At 33.9% G+C, this 13,645-nt stretch overlaps 2 protein-coding genes across 2 annotated transcripts; both read right to left on the reverse strand.

Annotated features, from left to right (window-relative positions):
• Nucleotides 1–1,779: 1,779 nt before the first annotated feature.
• Nucleotides 1,780–9,390, reverse strand: LOC148959431 (receptor-type tyrosine-protein phosphatase F-like). The gene is made up of 8 exons (XM_089110910.1): nucleotides 9,078–9,390; nucleotides 8,371–8,679; nucleotides 6,248–6,541; nucleotides 5,168–5,391; nucleotides 4,901–4,905; nucleotides 3,881–4,239; nucleotides 2,792–3,079; nucleotides 1,780–2,462 (listed from the first exon to the last, which is right to left on the reverse strand). Exons 1-8 carry the CDS (start codon nucleotides 9,388–9,390, stop codon nucleotides 2,170–2,172), a joined length of 2,085 nt encoding a protein of 694 aa, XP_088967036.1. The 3' UTR covers nucleotides 1,780–2,169.
• A 938-nt stretch (nucleotides 9,391–10,328) lies between these two features.
• Nucleotides 10,329–13,350, reverse strand: LOC148959432 (uncharacterized). The gene is made up of 3 exons (XM_089110409.1): nucleotides 13,065–13,350; nucleotides 11,884–12,202; nucleotides 10,329–10,620 (listed from the first exon to the last, which is right to left on the reverse strand). Exons 1-3 carry the CDS (start codon nucleotides 13,270–13,272, stop codon nucleotides 10,422–10,424), a joined length of 726 nt encoding a protein of 241 aa, XP_088966535.1. The 5' UTR covers nucleotides 13,273–13,350; the 3' UTR covers nucleotides 10,329–10,421.
• Between the last annotated feature and the right edge of the window lie 295 nt (nucleotides 13,351–13,645).

Genomic DNA, 13,645 nt, shown 5'->3' on the forward strand with positions numbered 1-13,645 from the left:
TTGTTATTCTTAATTTGGCAAAGCAAATTTTAATCAGGAAATAGAGAGTTTTCCTCTGAAACAATCTCGATACTCTCATCTCACACAGCAACAATAAAAAAAAGGCATGATATAATAACGACTGAAGGGTTAAGACAATAAAAACTTTATTCAATTTTGCATCTAATCATGAAAAATGGCACAATTGTGTTTCTTCTATTAACAACTAGTTCTACAGGCATTTAATCTGAATATGCCAGGGTACATATGTATTATGTATATTTGGCATATTATTGGTATGTACGTCCATCACCAAATAAATGAATATTTGTAGCTTCCCAATTATCAGCAAAAACTGATAGTGATATCAACAACGTATAATCAGTGAGTTTATTTCACTGTTTTTTTGCAACAGGAGAGTTGGGTGCCTCGTTCTAATTAGCATCTGGGGCAATGCCCCTCAACCCCAAAAAAAATATTCAAAACAAATCTAAGAAATTCGTATTAACATTCAATGTAAGCTTGCTTTTTGTTATTTAAGTAACAACATTGATTTTTAATCAAAAAGCTATGTTGGTGTGATGCCAGATGATTAAAGAATAGTATTTTGACCCTGGATCAGAGAGACATCCTGTTTAATAAACATTGAAGATTTTCATTTGTCGCTGATTTTGTTTAATGTATATTTTTGTAACGGCCCAAAATTCCATTGGTGGTTTCCCTTAACAGCTGGATGTTTTTTGAGAAAAATGTAGATAATCCAAGCAAGATTTGCGGGATCTGATTTGGTAGACAAAGCGTCTGATTGGATAAAAACGAAATTCCGCCTTGCGCCTAAACACTGCTTGATGATCGCAGCGTCTCAATTGCTAGAACAACCTTCGGATGATGTGTAGCAATAAATATAGGCAGAAAAAAAGCTATAAATTTTCTGATTAGAAAACTAAACATATTTCCTGTTTCTACTGTTTTCTTCGGATTCACCTTGTGTATATTATTTCCTTTATAACTGTAGTAAAGTACAATTAACGTGGAAGAGAATGTCCGATAATGGTGAACAATGGTGAGGAAACAATGACGATCAAAACGATAACAGAATAGACTTTTACTCCGGAAAACTGACGCAAAGGAATCTATACAAAGATCATTGTAAAGCTGCAGCAAATGCAATTAGCCTAAAATTGTTTCCAAACTTTTGGCAACATATTTGGATATTTGAGTCCCTTTGCCTGCTTCCAGAATGATTAATATAAACATTTCAAGAAACTCAAAAGCAAATTTTGATAAATGGTCCCAATGACAAACCATTTTCAATAGTATTCAGTTACATAAATTATGTTAGTTGAATATTTTGCAAACAGTCATCAAAGGTTTAAAGCAATTTTCTTTAAAAGTTGTCGGCAAATGAGATTAAATACTTCTTTCATGCCTTCAAAACATCAAGCTCAAGAGTAAAAATTGTAGTCTCTACTTGTTAAAAGCAATTAAATAATCAACCGCGCTATTCTTCCTCCCACATTACTTTCGATTCACACCTTGATATAATTTATCTGCTTACCTTTGGATATTATTTGACGTTTGTACTCTGACGAGTGTTGGACGAAAACTACTTTTTTATATTTTGTTCCTGCTTCTTGTGGCTATTTTCTAATTGATATGTTTTAAAACCATGATATATGGTAGTCTGTTTTTTTACAAAAAATAGTTTTATTACTTGCTTGCTAAATGACTTCTATGCTACTTGCTACAGTATACAACTATCATTTATAACAAATCAGATTATGAGTAACAGTTATTTCAAATGGCTCCACTCATGGATATGCCAGATATTATAATTTTGGGCAAAGCAGCTACAGACAGTACAAAACAACAAAGTCAAAAAAACAGTCTTTTGATTAATTTATGAAGCAATGTTTTTCAATTATACAGTAGTTTAAGCTGTCTCTTGCTTCATGCAATTAATCTCGATCGAATACAAATCAAAGTGTCATTAATTAACAGTAAAATTGAAAATTACGATATGTAAAAACTTTTTAATGCTGCAACCCTAAAACATCAATGTATCTTTTACAGCAGTCATAATGGTTAAGGAATCATCCTGTGGCGAAAGAACCATATTGATCTCACATCTGCTTTTGAGTTTCCGTGCTGTGTTAGCTACTGAATCAGAAAACTCGCTCCTTTTATTGCCTAGCTGACTTCATAGTACTGGGAACCAGTAGTTGCTACAAAATCACAAGGGAATGCTTCCTTGCTCTCCTTGTTGATTTCGCAGGTCAATTTCGAGTTTGTTTCTGTCCTCTTGATATTTAGAGAGGCACATCTACATCTACTTCTTGCTTCGAAGCAGTTTTTGCAAACGTTGAAGCATTCCTCGGTTGAAGTCACTTGAACAACTTTTGATAGATGCTTTGCTAACGCCATATTTGTGAATTTGATGTTGGTGATGAAAGCAGAAGGAGCTTCTTCGTCGACTTGATTCGCTAGAATATGAAAAGTGAAAATATCAGGAGAGCATGCAGACAAAGGGTATCAAAAACATCAAGACTTGTACCTGTAAGATTAATTGTGCAAAAGTAAGCAAAATAATTACTTTGTAAAGCTCCAGCAATTAAGCTAGCACGCTGCTTTTTTTTCATTTGAATGACTTTATGAAACTCAGATTATTTGGACCTTAATTCAATCAGGTTGACTACTTTTGTGTTTCTTTAGTTCGCATTTTCATTACAATAAACGTTTGGTGCCGATTTTCTCCCTAATTCTTGTATAGAGCCGTTCTATTAGAACAATAAAGTTATACAAAGTAACTTACTTTCATATGTTGAAAGTTTTAAAGACTTGCTGAATGTCCCAATCCCTTTGACTGTTTTACCAGCAATCTTGAATTCATAAAGCTCATTTTTCTTTAAACCATTAACGGTGGAATTTAAAGCAGTGCTTATTGTCTCATTCCATCTCGTATTTTTGTTAACTATTTTGAAATGTATGACATAGCTTCTTATGATACCATTTCTATGGTCAAATGGTATGACTTGCCAACTTAACATTGCAGATCTTTCATTGCGAACAATTTGAATGGAAGCAGGAGCACCTGTTGGAGCTTAAAAAAACTTAGAATTATGAAAGTTTCATTAAAAATTAATTATCGATTCCAGATCAACTTCAACTACAAGCATTTTTTGATAGATATTCTGTAACTGGCTAGCTTTTTTTCAAAAATATTGCAATCGTAGTAGTAATAAAAATTAAGAAAGAGCAGCAAAAAATATACATTAAATAAGTTAAAAATGAAGTAGCTTTTTGTTAAGTCAAGTTTTGCTCCTAAAGCAGATCATGTAAAAGGTGGTTTGAATATAAATTCTTGAACGTTTTAAATAATTCCATTTCTGTTAACGGTCGATAGAAAGGGAGTCACACATTTCTATGAAAGAGCTAAGGATAAAAGGGTAAAAAAACAAAAAGGCAGTTAGCCGTTAGCAAATTGCAAAATGCTTTGAGAAAAGTGCTAAAAGCTTTTCATCCGTACTTCAGAGAATCAAACGTCAGAAAATGGATCCAAAAGTTATAGATGGAAAATTAGATCCACAAATTTGTGAGTTTTGTTACGTTTTTATGTTAGAATGGCATAGTGATGGCTTATAAAATTTTCAAAGCGCATCTCCGGTTATTTCACATAAAGTGTTGTGCAAAATTTCTCACTCTAGTCCTTTCTTTGAATGATAATTTCATGGATGCATGATAACTAAGGCCAACAAATCATCGTCTTCCTTAGAGACAGCCTCTCTTTAAGATTGATATTGTTCCTTTGTTGATAGAAAGAGGACCATTGTGGCAGCGACTATAGCAGTCAATATGGACCCAAGATGAAACAAAACAATTTAATATCTCTATATTTACTTACTATCTTCGTCGGTTCTAACCCTTCTAGAATCGCTTATGGTTCCCTCTCCAACTGAAGTCTTTGCAGATACCTTGACATCATGAAATGTCCACAAATGAAGGCCAGATTTTGAGAATGACTTTCCAGTTACCTCATAGCTAGTCCACGGGTTGTCGCCCATCGCCTTTTTGATATATACTTTATATCCGGTAATGATCCCATTCTGATGATCTGATGGTACATCGTCCCACGTCACCTCAATACTAGAAGAGCTTATATTTCTTGCTGTTACGTTGGCTGGGGCAGCGGAAGGTACTGCAATGTAAACAAATAGGATACAGCAAATGGCTTTGCTATGAAAAGAGGCAGCAGTTACTCTCCTACGTAGAAAAATATCAATACGTTCTTTAAATGTTCAGAAAGATAATTATTTGTCGTTTGTAAACAGATGCGTTAGGGATGCACATTCGAATGGAGCTTTAATGTTTCTTCCAATTTTGGACCAGTTACTTGCTCAGTCTTATGTCACATATTAAGTAGAATTTTCCCTACATATTAATGTTTTCAATGACATCGGGTTTTGTGAGAAACGTTTTAATATTGTTCAAACAAAAAAAGGGTGCTTGGACACATCCAGAAAAAAGTGATTTGAAGCTAGGCCTATTCCGTCAATAATCTCTCACAGCAAATTCAAATGAAAATATCTGAAGAATTTAAAATTCTAATCGAAAGTAAGAGTCGCTATGTTTCAGGCAAAATCTCTGCAAAAATTGCCTTTTTCTGAATGCAAAGGCATCCATTTTCAAAAGGTCTTTAATCACACTCATATAAAGAAATCATGCTTACCATGTCAATTTCACATTGCAGTTATTACGATTCACATTTGTGTTCCTTCTCTACTTAGAAAACACTAGTATTCTATAGTTTTGTTACGTTTCGCATGTTAAATTGCATAGAAATGCCTCATCATATTTGCTTCGCTTTCAAAGCGCGCTTCTTATTTTTTCACACATAGTGTTGTGCACACTCTCTGAATCTAACCATTTCTGTGCATGAAAATTTCATTGATACATTATAATAAAGGCCATAAAAATCCTCGTCCTCCATTGAGGCAGCATGTTTTTAAGATTGACATTGTTCCTTTGTTGATGGAAAAGAAGATTATAGTAGCAGTGACTATCGCAGTCTTAATGGATACAAGTTGAAAAGTAGAACTGAAATTATCTATATTTACTAACTATCTTCGTCGGTTCTAGCCTTTGTAACATTGCTTATGGTTCCCTCTCAAACTGAAGTCTTTGCGGATACCTTGACATCATAAAATGTCCACAATTCAAGACCAAACTTTGTGAATGACTTTCCAGTTACCTCATAACTAGTCCACGGGTTGTTTCCTATCGTCTTTTTGATGTATACCTTATATCCAGTTATGATCCCGTTCTGATGATCTGATGGTACATCGTCCCACGTAACCTCAATGCTAGAAGAGCTTGTATTAACTGCTGTTATGCTTGCTGGTGAAGCGGAAGGTACTGCAATGTAAAAAGATAGGATACAGGAAATGGCTTGGCAATTAAAAGAAGCCACATTTCACTTCCTATCTTGAAGTGTAATGAAAGATACTTTGAGGAGCTTTAAGGTTTTTTTCCAATTTTGGACCAGTTATTTGCTTATGCTTTTGTCACATATTGAAATAGAATTCACCCCCACATATTATCGCTTCCAATGACATGGGGTTTGGCAAGAAGTTTTTTAACAATTTGCAAAACCAAAAATGGAGGGAGCTTAGACTTATCCACAGAAAAAAAGTTATATGAAGTTAGGCCTTTTTCATCAATTGTCTTTCACAAGAAATTCGACTTAAAAATATCTTAAGAATTAAAATTGCTAATCAAAACTAACGGTCGCTATGATTCAGGCAAAATCTCTGCAAAAATTGTCTTTTTCTGAATACAAGGTCCCCCATTTTCAAAGGGTCATTTACTTTTGATCTCGATCCTCTTGAGGACACATATTTACCTTTCCAATTTAACTTTGCAGTTATAGCGATCCATACTTATGTTCCATTTCTACGTGAAAAACATCATTATTTGCAAGTTTTGTCTCTTTTTGATTAGTTTAAGTGGTAAAGTAATAGCTCATTAAATTTGCTTCGTTTTCAAAACGCCTCTCGTTCAAGTTCTTACATAGAATTGTGCAGAACTTCTCACTCGAGTTATTGCTGTAAATCATGAATGTGTTGATGCATGTCTTTTAGATTGATAATATTGAAAATGTTGATTTTCTATTCTTGTTGAAAAGAAAGGAAGATAATAGTGGCAGCGACTAAAGCAGTCGTTATGGATACAGGATGAAACGAAAGAACTAAAGTTTTCAATATTTACTCACTATCTTCGTCGGTTCTAACCCTTCTAGAATCGCTTATGGTGCCCTCTCCAACTAAAGTCTTTGCAGATACTTTGACGTCATAAAAAGTCCACAAATTAAGGCAAGATTTTGTAAATGATTTTTCAGTTATATTATGACTTGTCCACGGGTTCTCGCCTATTGTTTTTTTGATGTACACTTTGTATCCGGTTATGATCCCGTTCTGGTGACCTGATGGTACATTGTCCCAAGTCACCTCAATACTAGAAGAGCTTGTATTTCTTGCTGTTACGTTGGCTGGGGCTGCAGAAGGTACTGCAATGTAAACAGAGAGGATACAGCAAATGATTTTGCTATTAAAAGAGGCAACAGTTAATTTCCTATCTAGAGATATAAAAAAGCTAGAAACGTTAAGAGATATAGTTTCTTATTTTGAACCAGTTATTTGCTTTTGTCATATAATGATTTAGAAATTACCGATTATATCACGGATTTCAATGACATCGGGCAGGGTAAGAAGTTTGCTAAGATAGTGACAATCAAAGAGAAGGGGTGCTTTGACTTATCCTCAGAAGATATGTTTCAAGCTAGGTCTATTCCGTCAAGTGTCTTTCCCGGGAAATCGCAATGAGATAAGCTATGTTATTGAAAATGTAACTCAAGTGTTAAAATTTTCAGGTTTTAGGCAAAATCTTGTCAAAAAGTTTCTTTATCTGGAAATAAGCTCTCTCAATTCTCAAGAGGTCTTTTCTTTTTCATCTCATTCATGTGGAGATACATTAAATCGCAGAAGAATCCTTAACTGAATAAAACAGATAATAAGAGTATCTAAAATTGTTAAGACTCTAAAGATGGACTTAAAGGGGCTGTGTCACGGTTTTGTAAACAAACCAAATACACGGAACATTGTGCGTTTTTAGCCTTACTTGCGCATCGAGATAATTGCGGATGGTGCTCCGGTGCATCGATAAGCTCGATAAATTGTATTTTTTGAGCGTATTTACCGAACATGGAATGAGCAATTGCTATATTTCAACATATGTACCGACAATATAAACGATAAGTGTATGTTGATTTGGTCTAGGCTAAGGAAATGACGGAAAATGAAGCTTCATTCAATCATGGCGAAGATATTCCGTTTGTCTTGTTGAATTCAGATGGAATTAAACATTCTACAACAAAATGATTGCTTAAAATTCGCCCAGCAAACTTTAATAATGTTTCTCGCTTATAATATTCATCGGTAAGGTAGTTTTCTGGTGTCACTTCGGCCAATTTCTGTAAACAGCACCCTGCGAGTTGTGGAATCCTAGCCGTAAAGTGGACTTTGTTTTTTCGTATCGCCATCCTTTATCCAAAGAAATATGGTGATAAGACTGAAGAAAGAACCTTTCTTATTCGTTTCCTTTCATAAAACATCCAAAAATGCAAATGTTCGCACAATGAGCACGGATACAAAAAACTGATTTATTCCATATTGGTTTTCCTATTGAACACAGGTTGTTTCACCCAAACAACTTTCGCAAACTGGCGTGTTGCCACGCGGGATGTCCCTTGTGACATTGCTCCTTTAATGGGGACTCTCTACCGACCACAAGCAATGAAATGTAGATGTCTGTGTGTATCAATTTTGTCAAAAATTGCGTTTTTCCTTGATAAAGCTATTGTGACTTGCAATAATCTAAGGCTTTAAGCATTCAATATACCACTCAACAATTAAAAGAGGTGTCTATAAAAATGATAAACTTTGATATAAAAAACATTGCTGCTGCAATCGTCACTTGTTAAGGGTCGATTTATCGACTATGATTGGAGGCTTGTAAAGAAAAAGGCAAAACATCTTCAAAATTAAAGGTCCTGCCTCATTCAACTTGATAAACTCTGAAACCCAGCTAGTTGTTATTCAACCAGCGAATCAAAATAACACCTTTAGGAAATAGAATAGTTTTCTATAAATTTTTACAAATTGCATATCTGCAAGAACTGCTCTCTTTTGATTCAATTGAAGTTGCAGTTATAATCTCAGTATTACAATGGTAATTTACGATTATCTTCCTGGGCTTGCAAGTGTAAATTTTCGTAAAAATATATTATTTTGAAAAAAAAGAAAATTTTTTTATATATTTACACAATTTTTAACTTACCATCTTCCATTGTTCGCTTTTCAACTGCTGCACTGAAAACGCCACTTCCTTTCGAAGTTCTTCCTGCCACCTTAAATTGGTATATGGTATATTTCTTTAATTCAGTCACTGTAGACCTGCGATCACCCACCGAGTCTATTATTATAGACTGCCAAGGATTCGAGGTACCTGTTTTTATCTTATATCGAATCTCAAAGCCAACACCGTTTCCATTCCAAAGAGTCAAATCTGAAAATGTCCGCCATGTCACGAGAATTGACGTAGATGACTGTTTTACTGCAGCAAGATTTGGTGGAGCTACATCAGGAACTGAAATCGACATAGAATAGAAATGCAAATTGAGTTGAAATTTTATAGATACAATTTGCAAGTAAGGGATGGATAAGAGAACATTTGCTTGCTTTTTAAAATAGCTGTTCAACCAAAAGGTTCCTTGTTTATTGACAATATGCCGATCTTAGCGCTTTATTAATCTCAGAAGAAATGAAATTCCTCAAGCTTTTATTTCATTTCAAAAAGCAACTATAGTATTGCTATTTTGTTCTCTCGAACGATAGATTTAACTCTCTGTTTCTCTGTCTCTTGCATATCATATAGCAACTTAAGCTACCTGTCGACCAATGCTTTTAAAGAATTAAACAAATAATGCAAAAATGCAAAAATGCCAGTTTTCCTGCAAAAAATATTATTTTCAATGTTAGGCTTACCATCTTCATCTGTTTTCTGTATTGCACCTGGTGATATGATATTCTGATCAGTGTCACTAATTGTACCAAAGTAATTAACAAAAAACTGGTAATCAGTGTATTTTCCAAGCCCTGATGCAATCACTGTTTGTGGCAGACTTCCAGTTACTGTGATTGTGTGAACATTGCTTTCGTCTCCAACTTTGTAGTAGCGAACTTCATGATTGGTTATATAAGTCCAAGAATCCAAGGGAGGTAGGTATGGAGCTGAAGGCAGCGTGACAGAAATTGCAGTAGAATTAATCATCGCAAGTACTGGAGCTGGTATACTCATGGCGGTTTCATCTGAAATAAAATCACATGTCCTCAATCTACATAGCATTGATATGTAGCCTAAAATTAGTGCTTATACTGAAAAAAGGCCAAATCTTTTGGAATGGCTTTATTAGAAACTCGCAATCAAAACATTCTTAGCCTATTCCATTTTAGTTCGTATAAATCCCTTTTAAGTAAAAAGATACATAAATTTGACAGCTGATTTCGGCGTGGTAACTGTTTAAGAGTGTCATCTCAGATTACGACATGTTTGAAAAGCCAAAACACCCTCTGTCTCTCCCATAAACACCATAATATTTGTCTCATCCTCTGTCTTTTATAGGAACAATAAATTTTCTTATCAATATTGGTTAAACATTGACGATTATATTTCTGAAAGTGTTGTTCAGCAAATGATTCACGCAATTATATCTATCGAAAAAACTATCAAGAATATATCACTGATATTAAACAGCGAGCTCCATCTAAAGGAAAATATCTTTGATCTTGCACTACATTTAAAGTAAAGGCTAGCCCACAAATCAGTATATTAATCGTAGATATTGGAAACCTAGATGACACATTTTTACCTAAAAGTTCAACTTTTATTTTTAAATGGTAACACCATTACAAATTCCTCAAGCAGTGATTAATTACTTAATCATGTTAACTTCACTCTGGGCTTTATAATGATCAAAGATGAATAACTAATCAAAATACTCAATACTAAAGTATTTTTCTTGATATTGCTTTAACCTGAAACACATTATTGTTTTTCATTTTTTGAATCCTCACATTGAGAGCTTTTTAAATCTTTTAAACCAAAAACTCTTATATTTGCTTGGAGATTTGACTGAACTGGAACCTACCTATTGAGTTATGCTCTATTAGAGAATAGGAAGAAACGCGAGAAGAAGTAACAATAATGAATATTGAAAGACCCAAAAGAGAGAGGTAGTAGAAGTCATGTAGATGAGTTTGGAAGGAAAACGAAAACTTTGTATAAAGTTTGTCTATGGCTTGTGTTGCTGATTCCTCGCAGACTCCTAATCAAAATATGATGAACAAACCTGTCTTTAAATTGTAAAGCATATTTGCCCAAGATGATGAGTAGGTATTGCTGCCAACTCTATGCTGAACTCTTATGTAGTCATTGCCTACTTTTTCCGCCATAAATGCTTTAATCGGATAAAAAGTGCTTGACGATAACTGGCCTGCATCCATTTCAACCGAACTCGGATTCGAATAGCTAACAATGGAAAAATATATTCTGTTGGTATCAGTATATAGATTGCAAAACTTTTCAATGCAATGAAATAATATTAAGTAGACATTTCATCGCTTGCGTTATGTGCGAAACGACCATTGCCCGTGCTTCAGAAATTGTCCACATAGATGCTTTAGACGTTCTCCAAAAATTCTAAATCATTCCTGGTCCTTGGTCTTGAATTTTCAAATTTACATCACAGTGTCCTCAACGAAACTTCTCCATTTTAGAGGAAGGCATACCAATCTTGTTACATTATCGACATGTTATACTGCGTGAACAAGTTCTGCTCATTGCTAATAAACTGAAGGATTAAGATTTTGACGCGAAGCTCTGAGTCTAATAACCTCACGTATGTGCTCCTAAGGGCATTAGACCTTGCCATTGAAAGCAAATTAAGACTTTACACGGGAGGATTGTCAGCAAATCTAGCTGGAGGAGGAATAAATGATAGAATAATAAAGCAAGCCTCTGAACCCTTGAGCTTTCAAATTTCTACCAAAACTTTGATGATGTGAACCATTAAAAATTCTTTCCGGCAATTTTTCACCATCTGAATGTAAATCCTAAATGCTTTACTATCTTGACCCAAATAAAGACGTAGAGTGCAAAAAATTGTCAAAAATCAAAAGATAAAACCCTTATTATATAAAGACATGTTTTTAAAGGCATGCTTCTCAAATCCCAAGATTAAAAACAGGAGATAGTAAAAGGATGTCTGAAAGTTCCTCTTTACAATATAAGCAATTGAAAAACAGGGCCTTCATCGATAATTGCACTTAGTGCTTAAAAGTATCTTTAAAATGGAGGTACAGAAAGCTATAATACCATCAGTTTTTAAACTTTACTATCGGCCAAACCATGTCACTTTACATACATAAGATATTTAGAGAAAGAAAATGCTGTTTCCTTCTTCTTTTGGAAAGGAGTTTCTGTTTTGGCTGTGAAGTAGCTACAATGTGCGTTAAAAGTCTTGGAACACCAACAGCATTTTAATCATTGATATTGATGTTTTCCCCTTCTTTTTCCTCTAAAAACTTTGGTTTAACCATTGAAGAAATATTATATTTGAGCTTAGCTTGCAATTTTAAAACTAGGATGGGTGGGGTACAAATCAAACATTGTTTTTTAGGGAATGGGGGTAACTTTGAATTTCCTATAGATGTGAATTGGGACTAGATCGAGAATTTACTGAAGCAGTTTAGGCGTTTGAAGTATTTTAAGCAAACATTGTATCAAACTTACTCAGCGATTACAGATGTTCCAAGACTTGATTCATTGCTGTTTTTGGTGATGAAAAATTCGCAGATCTCGTTGCACCACATTTTAAGCTTATAAGCACCATTTGAAGGGACTTTCAAATATCCAATGTAGCGCAAGGCATAGTTTTCACCAAAGTTGTGATACTGACTTGGGTCAAAAAGAGTAGATTTGCAAGTAAATGATGTTGGATTGTTTGGATAATTCGGGTTGTTGCTATATGCATATGAAGTTGAATAGGGGCTGTGACCCAACTGAAAGCTCTCGTACCTATGAGCTATCAATCCAGTATATTTATAATGTGCTAAAAGGAAGAGACAAATAATGAAATAAATTTAAAAATCTTCTATCCTGTTGCTAAAGGTGTAAAAATCTACATAAAACGATAAACGTAAGACCCAAAACAGTTTTTACAAAACATAGAAACTAAATGAGTCTTAAAAAATGAACTTGATAGGCATTTTCTGATTAAAATCAGTTTGTATATAAGAACGGTTTTTTGATGGCCTGGCATGGACATGATGTTAAAAGGCACTGCCCTTAGAAAGTTCTATAAGCCTCATCCTAAACTACATTTGAATTGGTCATTGGAAACCGTAAACCTTAATCCGTAAAGCAATTATTTCGGTTTTGATAGCATATATAGGTTGCAAATTTGATTGCTAAAATCTTAAAGTCAAAATTGATTTTTCAATTTTTTTCTCATTGACAATAAGATTATAGACTTGGCTTATGTTGGAAAAAATTGAAATTGTTTTAATAATTCAAGTTCAATTTAATTTTGGTTGGTGGTGCATTAGTTATGAACCTAAATCTATGTTCAGATTTATAAAACTAAAAATTTTTAAAATTTGCACTATGTTTAGCTTTCAAATTCAACAAATGAAATCTCTGAAAACATTCAGAGAATCACATTTTAGTTTATATTAGAAATTCAATAAAAAATCTATGTTCAAAGGGCATTATCAATGGAGCATTATCAAGTCCCATGTAAACTGGTAGCATTGATATCCTAATAAGAAGGCTGACTGTTTTTTGGGAATTGGGAACTAATGTTAGTTAACAGGGAATATGCAGTTACGTAGTCTTGTAAAGAATTCAGCTATTCTACTGTAATTCTTCCAAAAGGGCACGTATCTATTGCAGAATTATAAATACTTAGTTACCCATTGATCTTCGCAAGTATGCTTTTGGTATGGGCTTCACTTCTGTTGCATCAGGAAATCTTACACCAAGCCGAAAAAATCCAGTACTATAAGTTGTATCGTAGTGATAAGCAACGATTTCATATCTGAATCCTTTTAGTAAGTCAACTTGAACTGAATATTTCCTGCAGTGATATAACATATGTTTGCAAATACTTGTTGAATGCATGTTACAAATAATTCTATCAAAATTATAAAATATGCTAAAAGTTGCAATGAAATTGCTGGAAAGCTTTTATATTAAGCTACTGCCCAACGTTTTATGATTTGCTTCAGTTAAGTCCTTTGGAAAGCCAATGCTAATTTATAATCGAAATAGTAACTACTTAATACGACTTCTCATGAAAGTAGCAAAAATTTTTAATTAAATTAGGTACAAAGTTTTCTTTCCGCAATTTTTCAGTAAATTGAAATTTGACGATTTTTAATACTTTGAATGTTGGAAAAAACAAAATACCTCTTTTGAAGCAGTATTCCATTTTTTCTCGTAAATTTCTCGTAAATTTTACAGTAAAAGTTTTCCTTCAACTGAGTTGAAAAAT

This window comes from Rhopilema esculentum, chromosome 10 (genome assembly GCF_057945365.1).
Source record: "Rhopilema esculentum isolate cy_ngs chromosome 10, ASM5794536v1, whole genome shotgun sequence".
Taxonomy (NCBI): domain Eukaryota; kingdom Metazoa; phylum Cnidaria; class Scyphozoa; order Rhizostomeae; family Rhizostomatidae; genus Rhopilema; species Rhopilema esculentum.

What these genes read in the sequence shown, in the direction of transcription:
- LOC148959431 (XM_089110910.1), bottom strand. Translation starts at nt 9,390, where the DNA reads ATGAGTATACCAGCTCCAGTACTTGCGATGATTAATTCTACTGCAATT. An exon ending in AAAGCGAACAATGGAAGATG is followed by an intron (nt 6,542 to 8,370) that starts GTAAGTTAAAAA and finishes TTTACATTGCAG; the next exon opens with TACCTTCTGCAGCCCCAGCC. An exon ending in GGTTAGAACCGACGAAGATA is followed by an intron (nt 3,080 to 3,880) that starts GTAAGTAAATAT and finishes AGTTTTTTTAAG; the next exon opens with CTCCAACAGGTGCTCCTGCT.
- LOC148959432 (XM_089110409.1), bottom strand. Translation starts at nt 13,272, where the DNA reads ATGCATTCAACAAGTATTTGCAAACATATGTTATATCACTGCAGGAAA. An exon ending in ATACTTGCGAAGATCAATGG is followed by an intron (nt 12,203 to 13,064) that starts GTAACTAAGTAT and finishes TCTTCCTTTTAG; the next exon opens with CACATTATAAATATACTGGA. An exon ending in GGAACATCTGTAATCGCTGA is followed by an intron (nt 10,621 to 11,883) that starts GTAAGTTTGATA and finishes TTCCATTGTTAG; the next exon opens with CTATTCGAATCCGAGTTCGG.